The sequence below is a fragment of the Xenopus laevis genome, chromosome 4S (assembly GCF_017654675.1).
Source record: "Xenopus laevis strain J_2021 chromosome 4S, Xenopus_laevis_v10.1, whole genome shotgun sequence".
NCBI classification, from domain to species: domain Eukaryota; kingdom Metazoa; phylum Chordata; class Amphibia; order Anura; family Pipidae; genus Xenopus; species Xenopus laevis.
The window spans coordinates 67,027,616-67,051,204 of NC_054378.1; the positions used below are offsets into that span (position 1 = coordinate 67,027,616).

The 23,589-nt window shown below is 35.8% G+C and overlaps 1 protein-coding gene across 1 annotated transcript in view; it reads right to left on the reverse strand.

Moving 5' to 3' along the window:
• Positions 1-9,023: 9,023 nt before the first annotated feature.
• LOC108714984 (FGGY carbohydrate kinase domain-containing protein-like) overlaps positions 9,024-23,589 on the reverse strand; it is a 145,924-nt gene continuing 131,358 nt past the window's right edge. Inside the window, exons 6-10 of the mRNA XM_041591497.1 lie at positions 20,401-20,462; positions 13,839-13,983; positions 11,841-11,915; positions 10,514-10,628; positions 9,024-9,037 (exon numbers count right to left, since the gene is read on the reverse strand). Coding sequence (XP_041447431.1) covers positions 9,024-9,037; positions 10,514-10,628; positions 11,841-11,915; positions 13,839-13,983; positions 20,401-20,462 — 411 coding nt within the window. The remainder of the gene's footprint in view (positions 9,038-10,513; positions 10,629-11,840; positions 11,916-13,838; positions 13,984-20,400; positions 20,463-23,589) is intronic.

Below are 23,589 nucleotides of genomic sequence, written 5' to 3' on the forward strand. Positions count from 1 at the left end.
TGTGAGTCATACCCACAGTCTAGACATTTCTATTGACATTGTTAAAGGAATTGTTCAGTGTGAAAATAAAATCTGTGTAAATATAAAGGCTGTGCAAAAATGTTTCTAATATAGTTAGTTAGCCAAAATGTAATATATAAAGGCTGGAGTGAACAGATGTCTAATAAAACAGCCAGAATCCAACTGCTTTTCAGCTATAACTCTGAGCTAGTCAGCGACTTGAAGGGGGGCCACATGGTACATTTCTGTTCAGTGAGTTTGTAATTGACCCTCAGCATTCAGCTCAGATTCAAAAGCAACAGATATGACCCATGTGGCCCCCCTCAAGTGTCTGATTGGTTACTGCCTGGCCTGGTAACCAGGGTAACCAGTCAGTGTAAACCAAGAGAGCTGAAAAGCAGGAAGTAGTGTTCAGACTGACATGTTATACATCAAATCACTCCAGCCTTTATACATTACATTTATGGCTAACTAACTATATTAGAAACATTTTTTATTTTGCACAGCCTATCTATTTACCCAGTTTTTATTTTTACACTGAACAATTCCTTTAATACAAAAAAATAACAATTAATGCACAGCAAATGCTATTTTTTTATGGGGGTGGCTTTGGCGTTTAACTTTGTATGGACCACAATAGTACAGGGCAAATGATAAATACATCTGCTCTCAGTTATATGTGAAACTATAAATGATTTAAACATTTTGTCTAAATTACCTATGAAAGGAAACCTAAAATCAAGGCTATTAGGGATCTCAAGCTGAAAAGTGTTCTACGTTACCCTAAAGTAACCCCAGCATCATATCACTAAATCAAAACAAGTGACAAAGTCGCAGGCAAATAATGCACTACTGTTTAGTGGACTATTGCTCATGATAGTGTTTTTCCCTGGCAAGCACACTTCTCTTAAAATTCATTTTCCCCAAACTCTTTACATTTTATTGCAAACTGTTTCAGCTTTCCAGCTATTAAATTTTAAGTGGTCAGCACTATGCTGGTTTATTAGTAGGAGAACAGGCAATTGTGGTCCAGTTTTGTTGACTTGTGATTTTACCAACTTGTAATTTGCTGACTGATGAAATAGATACAAATGTCTTGTAGGGAGTCTCCCTCTTATTTGTTTGATCCAACACAAACTTTATACCACTTCAGACTAAAAGCTGACTGAGGTTACTTGAAGTCAAAAGCCTGAGAAGTCCAGCTCTTTTCATAGTCTGCATTGCAAGAAAATGGCAAGGATAAAGATTGTGTTACTTAGAAATTGGTTTGCATGCAAAATCTAAGCATCTTCTAAGATAATTTCACTTGCTTCTTTCAATTATTGCAGGTTATGAAAATAAAAAAGCTTTTTTTTTTTATATGTAAGACATAATATGTGTAATATACAAGATATATAATATGTAATATGTATTATATAACATGCATTGTATAACATTTAATATGTAAGACAGTGATCCCCGACCCCAACCAGTGCTCGTGAGCAACATGTTGCTCACTAACAACTTGGATGTTGCTCCCAGTGGTCTCAAAGTAGGTGCCTATTTTTGAATTCCAGGCTTGGAAGCAATGGTTGGTTGCATAAAAAACAGGTTTACTGCCAAACAGAGCCTCCTATAGGCTGCTAGTCCACATAGAGGATGCCAAATGGCCAATCACTGCACTTATGTGGCACCCCAGGAATATTTTCATGCTTGTGTTGCTCCCCAACACTTTTTACATTTGATTGTGGCTCACAGGTGAAAAAAGGTTGGGAATCCTTGATGTAAGATGTAACATATGTTATAACTTTTTTTTTTATAAATGTACATGTATGTTGTTGTTTGTATAGCATTACTTATGTACTTAGCTCAGCACATTCAAACAATACATAAGTACAACATTTTGGGAAACATTACAAAAACATGACATAAATAACCATATGCAATACAATATATGTGATCAATTACTTTAGGGTCGTAGGACCATGTAAAAAGTGGAAAAAAAGGCTGGAAAAAAAACTAGGTAGGCCTCAACTCTCATGGACCCTGATGACCCTGACCCACTCTCTGTCTGACTCCCCATTGCTATCCCTTACCTCTCCCCGATACCGCCATGAAAAAGCACAAAGTATGTATGGGGAGAGGAGAGCTTGTGACACTGACATATGGAACTGAAGTTGGATCCGAAGATGAGTGGAAGGCAAGGTGCAAAATGCAAAAAAACAGGTGCACCCTGAAATTTGTTTTGCACTTTGCATTATACATTACACTCAGGTTGTATTACTGCAGATAGGTAAGTTTTAATTCAGTACAACAAGCAGAGTGCAGACAGATTTTGCACATGCACTCTAAGCAGGAGTGTCTATCTATCTTTTTATCGATCTATCTATCTCTCTGTCTGACCCACAAACCCTTAACCCACACCCTACCATAACCCACAAAATGTTGCCATTGTAGGACCCATACCAGCGTCATCTCACTCTGTTCACTACTTCTGTGTGTGTCTCTGGGTCCTAGACACAAAATCACCTGGTGCAGTGGAGGAATGTACTTCCCCAGCCTGACCAGCACCCAACCCTAATCCACAATGGTTGACCAAATTTCAACCCCAACCAGTGGTCAACCCACAGGTCACTGTAGGTTTCGGTCAACCAACACATCATTACAGATATGGGATCCGTTATCTGGAAACTTGTTATTTAGTTCTGAATTACAAGAAGGCCATCTCTAATAGAGCCCATTTTAAGCAAATAATTCAAACATTTCTGTAATAATGCATGAATCATTATTGGTAGCAAAACATTTCTATAGGGTTTAATTAGTTTTGAAAGTATATTTATCAGGTGATCCAAATGAAAGAAATATCCCTAATCTAGAAAACCCCATGTCTCAGGCCAGGGGCGTTTCAGGACTTCTTGCCGTCCTGAGGCAGTCTTTCTGATTCCGTCCTCACACCCAGAGCATACTATTTCCAGCACCAGAGTGGGTTTAGGGAGGCCGCATCGCTAGTGCGGAGAGCTCAATTAGAGTGCTCCCACAACCCCCCTGTTTTGATATTGTATATTTAGCCGGAAGCTGTGGCATAGCTTCAGTGGTTGTAGCACCCCATACCCCCTCTTTAAACTAGTGGTGATCCTATGCTTTTAAAATTGGGCGTTTGTTTTGGGAATATCTCTCCTTTAAAAGCCTGATTGCTGGCTGGGGAGGATTTAGCCCTCAGTGAAAAAACAGCATTCAATGGACATTGATTACAGGTAATGCTAGAATGCACATATAAAATAAAATAAGTTAGGGACCGCCATTTGGGGTTTACCTTGACGTGGTATGGTGGCTTATCAATTTTATGATCATAACTTTGTAACAAAATAACCCCTATTTGGGTACATATGCAATAGCATTTATTGTACTTATATATATATATATATATATATACTTTAAAGCCTTTAGAGTGCTCCCACAACCCCCCTGTTTTGATATTATATATATATATATATATATATATATATATATATATATATATATATATATATATATATATATATATATATATATACGGCCAGGGTAGGTTATTACAGATGCCTTATTCTGGTAAACCTCAGGTCTTAAGCATTCTGGGTAACAAGTCCTATACTTGTACAAACTAGCCTAATGCAGATATGGATTTTCATTCAAATGTTTACAGTGCATCGTACCTTTGTAATATCCATCTATATAGCTCAAGGGCAGTTTCTTAAAGTTGATAGCATTAAATGAGACTCCTTGCTTTTCCCATGGTGATCTTTATGTGGCATGTTCATGAGCTGGAACTGATTGAACTAATTAACTAATTAAACTAATGGAACACATTTGTATAATGTTGCCTCTGAATCAATAGCAAAGTATTATTTATGAATTTACTTTACAGTAAAAATTGTTTTGCAGTGCAGAGTGCACACATACATATATATTTACTTGTTTTAAGGGAACCAAACAAATGTGTACTATTATGTTTCCTGATCACAAATACATATATTTTATTATCTGTCAGAAAACCCTCTACATAACATATTTGATCTTACAGTGCTACTGCTTAAACAGTGGCTTGAAACTACTACCTGTTTGTGTTTTTATTTGCTGCAGTTGTCAACGGGAGAACCAAGGCAATTCAAGCTCTGTTGCGAATAATGTTAAGTGAAAAATAAAAATGTGATTCTTAACAAAGTTTACCTCAAAACTCATAAATTACCCAAAATACCTGTAGGCTTTTTTGGCCTTGTGTCCAAGGCTGCCAATTTTTGGCCTAGTTACTGGGGAGGCTTGGTCTTATATCACTGGGATGGCAGCCATTTCAAAACAGCCCAAAATGGAGCTGTAACAAAACTGCAATGATACAGTCCCCATATTTTAGCAGATAAATACCAAAAGATGATATTTGCATAGCTATTCACTTGTAGAATTTTGGTTCCTTAAATCTACTAAAAATCATTTAAACATGAAATAAACCCAATAGGACTGTTTTTCCTGCAATAAGGATTAATTATATTTTGGTTAGGATCAAGTACAAGGTGCTGTTTTATTACTGCAGAGAAAAGGGAAGTCTTTTTTTTATTTTAATTATTTCGTTAAAATTGAGTCTATGGGAGATGAACTTCCAGTAATTCTGAGCTTTGTGGATAATGAATTTCCAGATAACAGATATATAACTGTAATGTATAAAGCATGATTTTTTTTCTGTATGTCAATAGCACAGCATCAGCAAAAGAAGACATCTATATTATTGGTGCTGAGCACATGATGGCAGAGACATATATAATAGAAAATAGAAAACAATATAGCAAGAGAAACTGTATGGACCAGATGTGTGGCATGAGCAAGTAAAGCCTAGCCTGGCATGTACCAGATTCACAATAAAATGCACAAAAAAAATCTTCGAGGAAATCCTCTGCCACTCCATAAAGCATTACTACAGTTGGATGGACAAAGCAGTTATAGTGCTGCACTACCTATTCTATACAGACTAGCTATCTAAAACGTACACTTACTCCGGGATCTACAAGAGGAATTTAGACTGTTTTATATGGGATGGTAATTCCAGTCTAGAACAGAAGGAAATCTGTTTGGATTACACATTTAAGTTGTAATGAAATTGAAGACATAGGAAACAAAAGATATATTTGTGGCAGACCTTTACACTAAGGTGCACCTGTTTAATTTCTTTAGTACATTTTGTAGAGGCAGCTCCCGCTGGAAAATAGCATGAGCATAATGAGTCAGTAAATCAAATGCTAGCGGCAGTGGTAGGTGTTGTTAACAGGAGCTTGGATGACCTCCGGTTATAGCTCTCTTGTGGCCAGTGCAACTACTGAAGTATATGAGTGTGACTGATTCAGGCTTAGAATTAAATGTTTATTTTAATTTACTTTTTTTTTTACAATCTGCAATGTGAAAGCGTCTGGAATTATATTTGTATTGCTGGGACAGTTCTTTAGATTGCTAAGCTTCCCTATTGGTGGTGCTGTTAGTGCTCGTTTCTGTCTTTTTTAATACAGGAACATGATCCAAGAATGTACTCACATGGAAAAGTTACGATTCTGCACATACTGTTTGTAACCACATAATAATACATTAAAATATTCATTGGACAATCACAAGCATGTTTCAGCATAACTTAATTCTAAACATCTGCATGAATAAAGGTTTATAGCTTTCTCTAACTCTTGACATGCTTATGATAAAGATGTTGAGAAAGCACATTCTGATAGGTGGTACAAACACAATTTTATTAGATAAGGTAAAACCATATATCCTAGTTGTTGCAAATGCAGGACACTGTTAAAATCATCAATCCTTAAACCTATAGGCACCAGATTGCAGTACAGATGATGATATTTCAAAACATTTGTGTCTACCTATAATGTGGTGCATGCTGCATGCCTAGGACTGGATAAATGCAATACTCATTGGCACAAGGGAGCCTTGTTATTATATTGAGACTATGCAATATTCCATATGCACCAGAGGCACACCTCTCATTGAAAACTGTGCCTCTTATAGCACTATACACTTGGGGGCCCATTTACTTAGCTCGAGTGAAGGAATAGAATAAAAAAAACTTCGAATTTCGAATGTTTTTTTTTGGCTACTTCGACCATCGAATTGGCTACTTTGATGTTCGACTACAACTTCAAATCGAACAATTCGAACTAAAAATCGTTCGACTATTCGACCGAAGTACTGTCTCTTTAATAAAAACTTCGACCCCCTACTTCGCCACCTAAAACCTACCGAAGTGCAATGTTAGCCTATGGGGAATTATTTGGGGTAAATCCTTCGACTTCGATATTCAAAGTCGAAGGATTTACATTCGGCAGTCAAATATCGAGGGTAATTAACCCTCGATATTCGACCCTATGTAAATCTGCCCCTTGGCATCTAGCACCTATTTATAATGGAGGAGCAAACAGCGTCTCACAGTGCTAGGTGTTGGGGTGCAACATCAGAGTGACTGTTTTCTGCACCTTGTTAAATGAGCCCAAACATGTTTAGGTAGAAAATAACTACAGAGTAAGCTTAACTTTATAGAAGTAAAATCTCTAGATGCACAGGCACCAAGAATTGCAACTCCGACTAGCACAGACTCCACCTCCTTAGACAACACCACAGGCAAGCCCCTGGTAGCGCAGATTTAAAGGTGAATGAAAAATATCCCTGTATGCCAGTACCCTTAAGGAAATTTCCAAAATAAACTGGCATATCCTCAAAGACAAGTCACTGAAAAAACTTTTAATTTCCTTTATATCTTTTAGCTTCTTTATCTTTAAGACACACATTTTTTGCTGTATTGAATTAAATACATTGTTGTAATGGTTTACATAACCTTCTCCTGTATCCCTCAGAATGGGTTTAGCCACTGTCAACTAAAACATATTTTGGTTCCACTGCTGCATTGTCAACAAATCATCCAATAAAATCTGTGATTATTTCATGATTGATCATTATTAGGCACAAGAAAATAAAAGATCAAGCAAATACAATACAACACATCCTTAGTTCTTCTTCATCGAACTGTACAACTACTGAAAACATAAAATAGTCAAGTCTAAAAACACTGTATTTTTTGCAAAGATGCTGCCCCTGAAAGTTTTTGACATAAGATTATTCGGTTGGGTTTATGTAGAAAAGGCACATAAACATTATCTGAACTTCTAGAAATAATTATAAATGTGTTTTCTACACAAACATACCTAATTCTACAGATTGAAAGAAAACTATGATACCTGTACGAGTAATTTCACAAAGTCCCTTAGACACACACTTTAATGCAACCACTCCCTCACCTTGTCCCATTGTAAAATCATGGATTCTGAGATTTAGGGGGTTATTTATCAAAGTCCGAATTTATCTCAATATTTTCTGCTACAAACTCTGATGTTTTTTACGCTTATTTATTATTACATTTTCCCAAAAATTTGCTTTGCCAGAAAAAAATTTGATTTTCACAAATTTTTCAGACTTTTTCATCCGATTTTCATGATTTTTTCGTAATTTTCACCTGAAAACTCTGAAAACTTTGGGGTATTGCCCGAAAACCCAGCGCACATCAAAAAATCATTGGGACTTCTCCCATTGACTTACAGTATATGCAACCTCGACAGGTCTGAGATGCCGGATTTTCAGATTCGGACTTTTCCATCCTCCAGTCCGATTTTATTTAAAAAAAATCACAAATTTTTTGTGTTTTTTGCATTCGGAGTTTAGTAAATAACCCCCTTAAACTCCCTTAGCTTTCCATAATGGCTTTTGCATGGGTCTTCAAGTCCAATCCATTCATTCAAAAAACACAGGTTATGGTGTGGTTGTATTACATTGTGCAATTAAGAGATATTACTCATACAATCTGTGGCATCAGGCATGTTTCTGTAGAATAAAATACATTTATATTTATTTCTGGAAGTTCAGATAGAATTTATGTACTCTTTCAAAATAAACCCAGGTGAATGAGCTCATGTCAAAAAAGTGGGCATATTTTCCTTTAAATGCTTGAAAAATAAATACATGGGGCATTACAGCCATGTAGTGAGGTACCTAAGGACATAGTTTCCTTGTAGGGGGTGACAAGTAGCCATCCATAGGACAAGGTTGGTAGTGCAGATAATTGTAAGAGCAGAACTCTTCTTTCTGCTTATCCCATGTCCTTGGCTTCATTGTTCCCCTGTATTTCCTTGCTAAATTTTTTTTTATTGCTAAATCCTTTTGTCTTCTCTAATAATATAGCTCACAGTTTTAAAAGTAAAGAACGATAGTGGAAGGGATATTTAATAAAAATTTGAAAATATGAGCAATCGTCTACATTCTCTTGGCGACCCTGAGACCTTTGACAAAATGTTTAATTTGCCTTCATAATTTTTCATGGCAATTTAAAACTTTAATCTCTGCAGAGCTTTAAAATAGTGATGGGCGAAACGGCGAAAAAAGTTTCTATGTCGGCGTCAGTTTTTTTGACACCCGCAAATTTTTGCGGCGGTTTCGCGAATTGCGGGAATTCCCGCCTGCCGAATAAATTCGCCCATCACTACTTAAAAACTAGTACTGTATAGGAATAATAACTTGGTCGTCTCTAACCCTGTGTTATAATATGCCCCCAATGAGCTTTCTGTGATTAGTTAACCCATTCATTTGTTATATTTTGATGCACTGGGTATCTGATTTCAGATTATGAAATAAATAACATAGTGTAACAGTAAATCAAATCACAAGAGAAATCAAGACAAAAGAATGTCAGTGGTTCAGTACCTAATGCACAGAAATAGACCAAACAGAAAAAACGAGGGAATCCCAGGCTGTAAAAATACATATTTGACTTAGTTAATCATTGAGAATTATCCTGTTAAACCACAATAGCTTAATGTTTTATCTAGGTATCCTAGCAAACAGAAATATTTCCACATCTCAATACAAATTCCACTGGTGAGAGCTGAACAGATTCCATGAACTCTTGACTTCTGTAAGGGAACATAATCTTGCAATGTTATTCATCTTAACTGCTTGTCTGCTAGATGGTCAGTTTACACATCAGATCCTAGTAAAGTAACAAAATAAGAATAGTGCAAAGACATGGATTATGAGGGAAAAGCTCATAAGGATATGATATTCCTTATATGAGGATACCCATTATTCAGAAGGCCTAGAAATGCGGTAATGCCATTTACCTATTAAAAGAAGCAACTCTTCATTTTTGAATAACTGCTTTTTCTCTCAAATAATAGAAAAGCTAGCATGTATCCATATTGGTGGCAAAACCATCCAATTTTTTTTACTGTTTAAAGGACATGTAAACAATTCAAACAAATTAATGTAAAATTGCTCAAGTTTTTAATTCAAATTATTCTTTGTAATTTTCAAGATATTAGTCTTTTTAAAGAGAATAGTCATCTAACATTTATTGTATTAGGAAATATTTTTTTCCTGAATGTAGATAGTCGGCTGAAATACCCAGCACGTGGAGCTATTGTTCCAAATTCATCATATTAGTGGTTTAATATTACTAATATTTTACAAAAGATTTAAAAAAAATATGTTAATTGAAATATCTAAAATGAAGAAAAGCATGCAGAGTGCATAATTCATTTACAATATAGCTTTGGGAAAAGGTAACGGTACAGCAACTTTCCAATAAATATTTTTACAATTTATTTTCTATTTTAAAGTTATATTGTAATTGCACATGTTGCACATGTAATTGCTACCAGTATCTTTGTTCCACTGTACTATTGAAACAGTGCAGCAGTAATTAGCTCCCCCCCGGCCAAGACTCCATTACCTACAACACCTTTAAAAAGAACTCCAGCTTCATTGTGGCAGCTCTGTCCAATGCAAGAACTCAGTGCAAGGGGTGCACTGCTGATGCCTGGGCAAGTTGCAAAGTATGAAAAACATGGTGGCCCGCACCTTTTGTTCGGCCATTTTCAGGCAATGGTTGGCTGGACAAAGTACATGCAATCACAAGCAAAGCTAGCATTTTCTTTTTAGATCAGGATCTTTCATACCATCTATCTGCAGTCACTCGGCTTTTATGATAAAATAAGTTCCAGCCTCAACCACTGTGATATTTGTGTGCTGTACTGAAAATGATATAGCTTGTTATTTTATTAATGCACTAATCTTACATGTAGGGGGTTATTTACTAAGCTCCGAATACCCGAAATCCAAAAAGTTTGTGATTTTTTTTATTATAATAGGCTTTTAAAAAAATCACAAATTTTTCAGAATTTTTTAAACCCCAAAGGGCTAAAAAGCCTGAATATAAAAACACGGCATCTCAAACCTGCGAGGTTGCATAAAAGTCAATGGGAACAGTCCCATTGATTTTTGGTTGTGTCGGGGGTTTCGGGCAATTTCACGATGTTTTCGGAGCTTTCGGGTGAAAATTCATGAAAATTCACGAAAAAATCGTAAAGAAACCTGAGTTTTTCCTGCAAAATTTCGGGGAAATGTAATAATAAATAAGCGTTAAAAACCCAAGCGGCTTAGATCGGAGTTTGTAGCAGCTGATAACCCCCGTAATGCATCTGTACAAAGAGGGGGTTCTTACTTAGTCCACCACTAAGATGCAATGTGCTGATGTGATGACCTGCAGTCTGCATTGTTTCCAGGATGTGCCTTGTTCCCAACTGGAGAAACAATTAGAATAGTACTGTAACTATACTCAAAAGAGGCATACTACAAATTAACTTTTGCTCTCTCTCTCTCTCTCTCTCTCTCTCTCTCTCTCTCTCTCTCTCTCTATCTCTCACCCACACATAGGAAGCGCACGGGGAATGGTTTTTAGGACATAAGTATCTTGCAAAAGCTTTCTAGATATACATAGAAAACCACAGCAATCACAAAATGCTCAGAGGAAAACACGTGTGTCACATTGCATAGAAATTATGACTTTACGCTTTATTTATCCTGTGACAATGCAAATTCTGTTTTCTTTTAACTTATATTTACTGCAACTGTAAAATTAAACCTTCTTAACATTTGTTTCTTTGAAATTAGAGCTAACTTCAACTATCAAATAATCCTGTTTACTGCTAGAAAAGAATTCCGGGGACTTAAGAAAATTTCACCAAGATGCCCTAAGGTTCTCAGGTTGAGTTCTGCAATTCAATACACTGGCATATGCTTGCAATCAATATTGCTGATGGAAGCCATGATTCCAAATATTATAACACAGTGCATTTTGCCCATAATCTGATAGCTGATAACAATCATTTAGCCTTCCAAATATGTTCTTTAATTACTTGATATTAGATGTCAGATTTTATTCTGATTCATGTTTGTTATATCGTGGTATACTATTTCCTCCAACCCTCTAATCAAATTAATTATAGAAACAGAGGATTGTCTCTTTGCAGCATTATTATAGTTATTTAGGCAATATCCTGTTTTTGACTGAAAAGCAATCATTTAATCAATAGGACTTAAGAGATACAAGCGTTTGGCAATAGATTATTTTTTAGAATTTAGCCATTATGGCTAGTGGCGTTAGAGGGGATGTAAATCAATAGTTCAGATGTTTTATGAATTTACAAAATAAATTCAAGAGTGTGGTTGACAATGAGTCCTACTCCACTCCCTTAAATTGGTTGTTTGTCAACCCAAAACTTTTAGGACTTTTTTAGAGACTTAAAACCTAACTTTATTCTACACATTAAAACCAAAAGCGATCATTTCAAAACAACCACCACCTTTATAGGATTTTGTTTACAGAAGTAACTATTTTTTGCCTACTAAAACATTTTTTTTTTTTTTTCATTCCCATAGCTTAGTGCAAGCTGTAATGCAGTGACAAACGTAACACAATAATATTCCAGTTTATGAAAAGTAAATTAATTTACTGCAATGGCTTGTATTGTGGCCAAGTAAAGAATAGCCAGATCATCCAAGATTTTAGACAAAGTTAGTCCAACAACCTGCAGGGTTAAACTTAAGTTTTAATTATATACTGTAGCATCTTTGTATGGGCAATGGTTACATTTTTTCCCTGGTTGTACAGCTCTGCGAAGTGTGGTAAATTAAGGATAATCAGATGATGTACTACCCCATTTTAATTTAAGGAAATAAATAAGAAAGAGTATACTGTATAAGCCATCACAAAAAAGGAAGTGAATGTTACTTCTCAAGAAATGTACTTTTATTAACATAGGTCCTAAACTGTACCATTGCAATAAACCATAGCAACCAAACATTTGCTTTATTGCCTAACTGACGCTGTTTTTTTTAATGGATTATTGGTCTAGTGCAATATATTACTTACTGCCAATTTTAATAAGATGAATAGACTTTAATGGAATCTCTGGCTCCATTGAGAGCAAACACAAAGACCATATATAACTTAAAATGATAAACACCCCCAGTTAAAAACTATATCCCCCAAATGAATACATAAGCAACAAATAGTTGATATCATATTAAGTGGTATATTAAAGAATGTTACCAATCTGGAATATATATATAAAGTACATATTACCCTTTCACATCTTTTCCTTTCAGCACCCATTTTATGATATTCTCTGTGCTGCCACAGAGATCATCTGACTAGAAATACTGCAACTCTAAGGGGCACATTTACTAAGGGTCGAATTTCGAAGTGGTAAAACTTCGTAGAACATTGTAGAAATTCGGTAGCCTAGGTTTTTTTTTTTGAGTGGATTTAGGCGTTTTCGATCGAATTCAAATCGTTCAATCGAACGCAGAAATCGTTCGTATCGAACGATTTGAACTATTTAATCGATTGAACGATTTTCAAAAAAAGAACTTTGACTTCTAAAAACTTAGCCAAATACTGGCTACAGGTTCTAGGAGGTCCCCATAGGCTAACATAGCAATTCGGCAGGTTTAAGGTGGTGAAGTGTTGAAGTCGAAGTTTTTTAAAGAGTTTTTAAAGTACTTCGATTTTCGAATGGTCGAATATTCAAAGTTTTTTCCATTCGTATCTAATTTTGGCCTATTCGATGGTCAAAGTACCCATAAATTACTTCGAAATTCGAAGTTTTTGAATTCGAAAATTCACTTAGAATTCACTTCGACCCTTGGTAAATGTGCCCCTAACTGTTACAGGAAGAATTGTGGGAGAAAAACACAGAACTTTGTTGGTTAATTGGCTCATGTGGCCTAACATGTAAGGTTTGTTTGGATTGTTTGTGTGCACTGTGACTCATAGGATCCCAGGGGGCATACCTTAGTTCTTAAAATGTTTTATAGTAAGGATTACCCAACGGCACATACTATTAAAAATGATATTATGAAAAATGTTTTTTTTACATGAAGCAGGGTTTACATATGAGCTGTTTTATGCAATATTTTTATAAAGACCTACATTGTTCTGGCGTATAATGCCTTTAAAAAATCTGGACCAGGTACAGCACCCCGATAGCTCAAATAAGGTAGAGATAGGCATGATAACAATGAAAAACTATAGAGTGATAAAAAAAGAAAGTGTTAACCCCTTCTTTTACTTCTTCAGCTTCTGAGGATACTTCATGTATTTTATGTTGTTTGTGGTGGGTTCATGACCCAACAGTCATCATTGTATTAGTGTAGACCCTCTTCCACATACAACAAACTGCTAGATCATAGCACCTTAATCTTTTTTTGCCAAACACTGGACAATATTTTCCCAGCACTATATAAATCTCTGAGCTTTCTTATAAACTGATATGTCAGTATAATTTGCACGGCTATAATAAATGCTCATAACAAACCTCTCCAAAGCATTGAAGCTGCTGGTATTTGTACAAGGTAAAATACAGTTAATAGTGCTGTTCACTTCAACGTCACATATATATTTCTCTTTTGTATTACAGACACATTTCCATTGCTACCCTGTTTCTTACCATGCCTTTCATTGTGAGATCTGCCAAGGGAGAGTTTCCATGGAAATCTGGCCAAACATGTAAATCAACGGCTAAAAACCCCACAGGCCCAGACTTCTTAATTTGATCCAGGTGATTGTATAAGTATGTATATATATGTTGGCCCCTGGAAATATAACATAAAAAAGATTTATCCTCTAGGATGTAAACATTTGTACATCTGTGTTGGAAAAGAAAATTCATCAAAAGATGCAATTACCAAGTTCCAAGCAAAAACACAGATCATTTTCATTAGCGATCAGTAGGACATCAGCAGCACATGCTCATAAAAGGGCGAAGAGTTATCATTGCACAACTATTTTCATGGATCTTAGAAAGAGCTGTGAATAGTTTTAAAGTGAAACAACTACAGTTGCTGAATCATTATATATATATATCCAAAAAAACAAAAATGCACCAGGTGCTGCCACAATATCGAGTATCCAACAGTCCACAAGTAGTTCGCAGTGCACACTGGAATTTGAAAAAACGTAATTTATTTATCAAATTTAAAAGAGAATTAAACACGCATCGACGTTTCGGTGCGGGCCTTGGACCGTTATCAAGATATATATATATATATATATATATATATATATATATATATATATATATATATATATATATATATATATATATATATATATATATATATATATAGTGAATAAAGTACACTTTATTGTAAAATATTATAAGTCACCGAGGAGTTCAATGACATGTCATGGAACTCCAAGGTTACTTCTAATATCCTCATATTTTCCAACAAGGGGTACTTTATTCATTATAATACACAAGTTTTAGTGAGTCATGTGTCAAAAATGACATCACTACTCACCGTTTATAACTGATGACATCACTACTCACCGTTTATAAGGATATAATTTACAGGATATTCATGGCTTTTGTGTATTATATAGTGAATAAAGTACCCCCTCTTTTGTAAAACATAAGGATATTATGTTACCGAGGAGTTTCATGACCATATAAAAAAACGAGACCGAAGGCCGAGTGTTTTTATACAGGTCATGGAACTCCAAGGTAACTTCTAATATCCTCAAATTTTACAACTGGGTGTACTTTATTTATTATAATACACACATTACAATGAGTCATGTGACTGAAATGACATCAGAACTCACCGTTTATAAGGATATCATTTACAAGTTATTCATGGCTTTTGTGTATTATAAGCATATATGCACAGTGGAATAAAATTTTCATTACTATTATATATATATATATATATACTGTAAATATATATATATATATATATATATATATATATATATATATATATATATATATATATACTTATTTTCTTTCAAACCATGAGTGCCAAATAGTTTATTAAAAGATCCAAATATAAAAATTACGAAACTAATCAGAATATTAATATGAAAACCTCAAAATCCTTGCTCAATTACAAATGAAAAAAAACCAAAAGCTCTAAACGCTCAAATTAAAGAAAAATGTTACAATTTGATAAGGATAACTCCCCTTGACCTTAAAAGCTTTTAAATGGTGAATTAGCATTATTCCTGATTTTAACAGAGGAAAAATAGTTGAATTTCGAATGGTTTTTTTGGCTACTTCGACCATCGAATGGGCTACTTCGACCTTCGACTACGACCTTCGACTTGGAATCGAAAATAAATCGTTCGACTATTCGACCATTCGATAGTCGAAGTACTGTCTCTTTAAAAAATTCTTCGACCCCCTAGTTCGCTACCTAAAACCTACCGAGGCCAATGTTAGCCTATGGTGAAGGTCCCCATAGGCTTCCTATCAATTTTCTGATCGAAGGAATATCCTTCGATCGATGGATTAAAATCCTAATTAACCCTCGATATTCGACCCTAGGCAAATGTGTCCCTTAATAATTCATGTGGAAAAGAAAAATAATTGAGTGTTTGTAATTGGGTCCCATGAAATGCATATAACTTGTCCATACAGAAATTATTCATCACTCAAATTATTCCCTACCCCAGTGAAATTTAGAATGCAGACACATTTCATAGTAGCTGAGGAAGAGGCAAACTTGCATGAAATGCAACAAGATATTTCTGCACTGCATTTGTGATGCAATCCCACATTTTATCCTGAATAGTGTGATGAATAAGGACTGTCCATCTGTATATCATCTTTTGAGGGAGTTTTCATCAGAAGCTATTATATATGCCGGCAAAGAAATTAGTCCAGCACCCACTGTTTAGGATAAAACGGCCTTTATTGGACCAAGGGCATTACAGCAACGTTTCAGACCAACTGGTCTTTTATCAAGCTGATAAAAGACCAGTTGGTTTGAAACGTTGCTGTAATGCCCTTGGTCCAATAAAGGCCGTTTTATCCTAAACAATGGGTGCTGGACTAATTTCTTTGCCAGTATTGCCAGTGGAAAGTGGCCATTGGAGGACGTGCACCCAGCCAAAGAAGTGAGTGGAAGTTGTGCTGACTACTAATCTGCCGCTATTATATATGCCAACATGTTTTTGGTGTGTGGGAGGAAACTGGAGTACCTTGAAGAAACCCACACAACAGACCCCAAATGAAAGTGTATTTGCTGCAACCTAGGATTTGGTGGCAGGCTGGGACCCTCTCTAGGTAGAAATATATACAAACAGGTTCATTTTGCTTAAGAAGAGTTTGATTTTAGTGTTGTGTGATTGTGACTAGGGCCTTAGAATATGAGGGTCTGATTTGAATATGTAGCCTGAACCATGCAGTCTTTTCATGTTAATACACTGGCCGGTATTGAAAACCCTAGTGTTTAAACTTTTTTTCTAACCATCAAAATTCCATTACCGTCTATAATTACGGAAGTTTGCAGGCAGTTTTGTAGGGCAGTAAGTACTTATTTTATTATTGTGGATAGTAAGAAATTGGGAAACAAATTGTCTTGTATTGTTAGGCCCCGATGGTTTAAAGGGAACACAGATTGCAATAAAGGGTTTATGGACTGTACTTTAGTAAGGGTCTTATGAAATCTAATTTCAAACATGTCTTTTTAACAGCTCTATAAAATCGCAATAACAATTGACCAACCATTGTCTAATTTAAAGCAAAATTCTGAAATTCATTTAGCTGCACATGTACATAGAACCACACACTAATGAAATCCCTAAAGGAATCTGGCATATGCTCACCACATTGACTTCTGACCTCCCAGCAGCTGTATATTTATTCTTTGAATTCAGCCATTTAGCTACATGTTTTTTCAATTATAATTTAACATGTGTACTCTGCTAAAGTATATCACTCAGAATGAACTCCACTTGGAAGGCATTAAAATAATTAATTCACATCACTAGTCACATCATTTTAAACTTTATGCCTTCTTGGAATTGAGTTGTGGTAATTTAAAATGTTAAACAATAGTTTTTTCATATTTTCTTCTTATGGTACTCTCCTTTCAGCTTCTCTATAATCACTTATTTATGCAAACATATTTATTCATATATATCTAACTTAATGGGACTGTACGGCATAATGGATTATCGGCAGTCGATATTAACTAAATAAATCATACAGAATCTGCCTACCAGCTTGTACTAATTGTAATGTTTCAGGTATATATCAGCATTCAAAGTATATGTCAGTATTAATGTTATGTATTGTGGCTATGATAGTGTCTACAACAGAAAAACTGCCTACATAATAGCCAAAATAATTTCAAAAGGATGATTCATATTTCTGAATACAATATATTAAAATAACATAATACACTATAATACTTCTGTTTCTCATGTGTCTGATTCAGAGAGAAGCAGTTTGTAGCCTTGGTAATACTTACAGTCATAATACTAGGTAATGCTACAGCCTATCACTGAAAAATAAAAATTGATTTAATTGTAAAAAAAAGCAAAGGTGGAGGGGTGACAATTTATTAGCCAACCTGGGGCATTATTATTCTTTCACATTTAGGGGGTTATTTATCAAGGTATGAATTCATCTCAACATCGGCTGCTACAAACTCCGATCTAACCCGCACGGGTTTTCCACGCTTATTTATTATTACATTTTTCCGAAAATTTCCTTTGCGGGAAAAGCTCAGAATTTCAAGATTTTTTCGTGAATTTTCCCGAAAACTCAGAATTTTTCTGAGTTTTCCTCCGAAAGCTCCGAAAACATTGTGAAATTGCCCGAAACCCCCGACACAACCAAAAATCAATGGGACTGTTGCCATTGACTTTTATGCAACCTCGACAGGTTTGAGATGCCGTGGTTTTATATTCAGGCTTTTAGCACTCGGGGTTTAATAAATTTCGAAATACTCGTGATTTTTCTTAAGCCTATTATAACACAAACAAATCCCTAATTTTTCAGATTTTGGGGAATTTCGGGCAGAGCTTAGTAAATTACCCCCTTACTTTAGTTATCAATTAACTGTACTGCACGTGCACAAAGCATGGGGCAAATGCAAGGGATCTTTAGGGGGTGCCATTTGGGATTGGCACACCCTAGTCATTAAGCCTTTCCTTCGCCATTAACTGGGAGGTGTGACAAAAATAGACTATCAGAAGATCTGCATGAAGTAGCATTCCATCATGCACAGGTATTGCAAAAATATGTTACCGGTAATTTTTAATATGTTAATAAATATTCATTTATCTCAAGGACAAAGCAGAGGTAGGGAAAGAGCACTTGAGAAAGGAGGTTGTACCTCCGAAACGTTGTGTGTGGATCTACACACATTTGCCAAAGTGTGTGCCATCTGATTTTCTACTATACATGAAATACAGTAGGTCAGTAAATCTTCCAGTTGTACAAGTCATAAGGCCTCATAGTAACAGTACAATAACTTGACATGAGACACAATTTTAATGCATTGTACTGTTCACTCATTCAATCAGCTTGTCCTGTTTTCCATGTCCATGTTTTTCTTCCTATACTTGGCAGTCTGTAAGACAAACAATGCCAACATAACAGAGGCAGTACAGGTATGTGATCCGTTATTGTGAAAGCCTCTATCCAGAAAGACCCGACTTAGGGTGGCCATACACATAGAGATCCACTCGTTTGGCGTTGTTGCCAAACAAGTGGATCTCTCCCCAATATCGCCTTGATGTGGGCGATATCGGATTGATCCAATCGTGGGCCCTAGGGCCAATGATCGGATCATGAAGCAAGGAGTATGGGTGATCGGATCGCGGGACTGCATCAATGAACATATGCCACTCCCTCTTTGTAAGACACACCCCCACTCATCACTCCCCATTTTACAAATACACCCTCAGTGAATATATTAATGAATGTAGTGTCGATTCCATGTACAATACCCCAGAATTCATAGTAGGATGGCATAAAGACAATTCCATGTACAATACCCCCAGAATTCATAGTAGGATGGCATAGAGGCAATTCCATTTACAATACCCCCAGAATTCATAGTAGGATGGCATAGAGGCAATTCCATGTACAGTACCCCCAGAATTCATAGTAGGATGTCATAGAGGTAATTCCATGTACAGTACCCACAGAATTCATAGTAGGATGGCATAGAGATAATTCCATGTACAGTACCCCCAGAATTCATAGTAGGATGGCATAGAGGTAATTCCATGTACAATACCCCCAGAATTCATAGTAAGATGGCATTGAGGCAATTCCATGTACAGTACCCCGAGAATTCATAGTAGGATGGCATAGAGGTAATTCCATGTACAATACCCCCAGAATTCATAGTAGGATGGCATTGAGGCAATTCCATGTAAAGTACCCCGAGAAATCATAGTAGGATGGCATAGAGGTGATTCCATGTACAATACCCCCAGAATTCATAGTAAGATGATATCTGCTGCCTGCAGCCTGATTGCTCTCTCCTGCGCCCCTGCCTGTAGAATTATGCAGTGCTGGGACCTGGTAAGCTGCTTCACTTGGATTTTTATATTTTCTGCAGACGGGACGCTTCATGGGGCAATTTCTAACGACGACAAAGTCCTGAAACGGGGCCTGTCCCAGTGAAACGGGGGCGAATGGTAAGCTTAATATGAATCCTTAAAGAGTCATTACAGATCTTCTTTTCTTTCTTACGAGATTTTTTAATAACCTTGATTTCCTAACCTTGAACCTATAGCAAGCAATAAGATGATTGCTTTTAAACAGGTGACCAGTACATGCTACTTGCTGATTGGTTGATATAGGATACTGTTCCTGGTAAACTTAGTGACTTTTATTACATACTGTAACCCCTAAGTCTCTTAAATGCTTTAGGTGCTGTGGTGGTAGAGATACAGCATTTAGCTTTTGTGAATTTTGTAATCGCCCTAGGCAGAATACTTTGCGGTGCCATGCGAAATACATTTTTCTTTTTACTTTTTTTTTGTTTTGATTTCCTTTGATTGATTCCTTTGATTCTTTAGTATCTGAATCTATTCAAAAGCTTTCAATGAGTAACAGACAAAGGTGATTAGCAGCAAAGACATATCGGCAGATCTTTATTTTGCTGCAGATGTACGAACATTTCTGGCATTTTATCATTACAGTTATGGCAAATTAAAACTGCTTCCAGTAGGCAAAGGCATAGCAAGGAAAATGAAGTACTGACCTGGCTTTAGCTTCATTTTCTAATTCAATAAAAGCACTGTGGCCGTGTACAGTATGATCAATCTTAAAGAAACAGGCAAATGAACTGCCTATCCATTTACACAGTTTTTATTTTCACACAAACTGTTCCTTTATGATATAGTATAAGAATCCACGGACTCCAGAATCAAAGTAGATTTAAGGGATTATTTATAAAAGTTTAATTTTTCACTAGAAAACGCTAAAATAGAGTTTTATTATTCCCAGATGCTGCAAAAAGCCAGAATCTGAAAATCTGCCATCTAAGACCTGTCGAGGTCCTGTATAAGCAAATGGAAGAGGCACCTATCTCAAATAGGTGCCTCTCCCATTTTCTTGCCAGAAAATCCAACTTTTTCTGGGTTTTCAGGTAAAAACTCTACAAACTTTTGGGAAAAAAGCTCGAAAAATTTGAGCAATTTGTGAAAAAGGCAGAAAAATTTGAGCAATTCCGGTGTTTGCTTGTTTTTATCAAGTTTTTCCATGATTCGATTAAATAAAGTTTTTTATTAATAAATACGCTAAAATCAGGCATGTGAGTTTGGTCATGGTTTTTTTAAATAAAATATGAGAGAAATTCGGATATTAGTAAATAACCCCTGTACTTAAATGTAAACCCAAACTTGTAAAACAACTTAATTGTAAAACTAAGTTGTTTAACAAAGCAATACATGTGTTGCATTGCTTTCTTTGTTGAATAAAATATTGACACTGTCAAGTCTAAGATATGCTTTGTTCAAATTTTGAAAATTTGGCCAGCGGAGAGCACTTTTCTTTGGAGTCTGTGGGATAATATGAATAAGCACAGATATTGCACCTATCTAAGATGTCCATACACAGGCAGGCATTTGCCTTTGTCAGTGTTGAATGGCTCAGAAGCCTATTGGCCTTGTATGAGTCCAAAAAGTTCCCTTGTTTGGTGGATATATACTCTTTATACATGATTCAACAGTTAAATACATACATGAAGGAACAATACAATTGGGAGATTTTTTCATGTGAAGACGATACATCCTCACCAATCCGATACCAATGAAACCATTTTTAAAAATATGGTACTATATATTTTTCATTTATAGTTGCAATGTACAGTAAACCAATACATGACATATCTTAAGGATTAAAATTGAAGCACATAATTTGCTTGTGATTAATAAAAAATATATTTTGTTTTAAAATGTGTTTTCAAAAGTAAAACACTTTTGGAGAATACAGTACCTAAATTAGGGAGAGTGTATTTTAATTATTTATTAGAATTCTTACTGGTAAACAAACCTTTATAGGTTTTATGAAGCTGTTCCAAAAGTTGAAGGCATTTATAATTGAAAAAGGTCAGTTGGGCATCATGTTTTATGCTTTGAAAATCGAGGCCCACCGGGGCTGCTGTCTCTGAGCCCCCTGCCACTTGACCTGCCACGGTGCCACGATTGCGCATGCGCACTGGGGTTTTTTTTTCCTGCGATTGTGCAAGCACACTGTTTTTTTTTCCAGCGATTGTGAATGCACACAGTTTCTTTGCCGCGATTGCACATGTGGGCATGGACAATTTTTTTGCCGCAACATGAAGATCATATTGCAGGGATCGTGTTTGGCCCGGTGGAGCCCACTGGGTTTTTTCTCGTTGTCCTGCCGGCTCAGTCCGACCCTGAGTCCAAATATTTCAAAGCCTGTCAGAAGTTGTGTAAAACTAGAAACTATTTGATACACCTGTATATATTGGCAAAGTATTGTTATCCATGTAGAAGTCAATGGCAGATTGCAGTTTTCTGCAACAAATCTGAAAAATTCGAATTTTTTTCACAATTTTATAAAAATAAATTTCCCGCACAATAAACTTTTTGGAAAACTTTAAGAAATAGGGGGCGGGTTGGGTGGGGTGGGATTCCGTGTGGATTTGGTTGGAGTTGATTTCAGATTTATTAATCAATTTTCACGACAATTTCTTTTATGGCAAAAGACTCGATAAAACCGTAAAAACATCTGAATCCTATGTTTTTTTGCCCGAAAACCAAGATAACTTTGGATTATTGTAAGAAATCCAGCACAGATCAGGATATCATCAAAATGTCAATGGGACATCTGCTATTGACTTCTACATGAACTCGGCAGGTCTCAGTTAGAGTACTTTTTTATTCTAACTTTTAACACCATTGGAGTTTAATAGTGTTCTGTGAAAAGGAATTGTATCCAAGTTTAAGTCAACGCAAACATGAAATTAGTATTTGCCTCCTGTAGAGGAGCAGTAACAGGAACTGGAATTTGCGTCTTCTAGTAAAATCTTTGCCCCCTATTCCCAAGTGCCATATTGTTCAAATGCCCTATAATTGGGGCTGCTTCTATTTGATATACCGTAGAAAATGTTAGCTCATTGGAACAATGAATGCCAAGTTCTTATTTTTTTTTATATATTTAAAGGAAACTTGAAATCCAAAATAAGAAATAATGTATTTTTAAGTATAATACCTTGCCAAAAAGTTTCATGTGGTATCTGCAATAAAAGCTAAAGAAGTACACTTAGTCAAAGCCACGTGCTTAGCCGGAATAACATCCAGCAATCCTAATGTGTCCACTGACCTTTTCCAGTTACAATATCTGACTCACTGCTGGACAGAAAGGATCAATCTCAAGCTGTGCGGGAACCTAAATGAGGGTTTCATTTCATACAGTAACAATTCAATTTCAGCATATCAATTAGCTTGCAATCCTGTGCTAGGTCTCGAGTTCTCTCTAAATTGGCTAGAAACATGTTGTACAGTATATATATCATTTAAAAGCAGATGATTATTCAGTTACAATGATATCCTTGTAATAAACTGTATAACTTTGGAAGACATTTCTTTTTAAGATGCTGACATGAATTCCTGGGTGTACCTTTCCTTATTTATTAGCAGTTTAAATTTTCACTTAACTGTTTATTTGCCTCAAAAAGAAGTCCAGAAGTGAGCCTATACATGCACTTGGTTTCCCCTTACTTAGTACCAAAGTCACTGTTCACATTCAAACGCCCCTTTTAACTTATATCAAAACCATGTGTTTAAAGTCCCATTCTGAGCATTTTGGAGTCTGATATTTTTGGAGTTCACTGACAATGTAAATAAGAGTATTGCATTTAAGTTTCTATTGAAGTTATGTTTTACATAGTAAGTTAGGTTGAGAAAAGACACACGTCCAT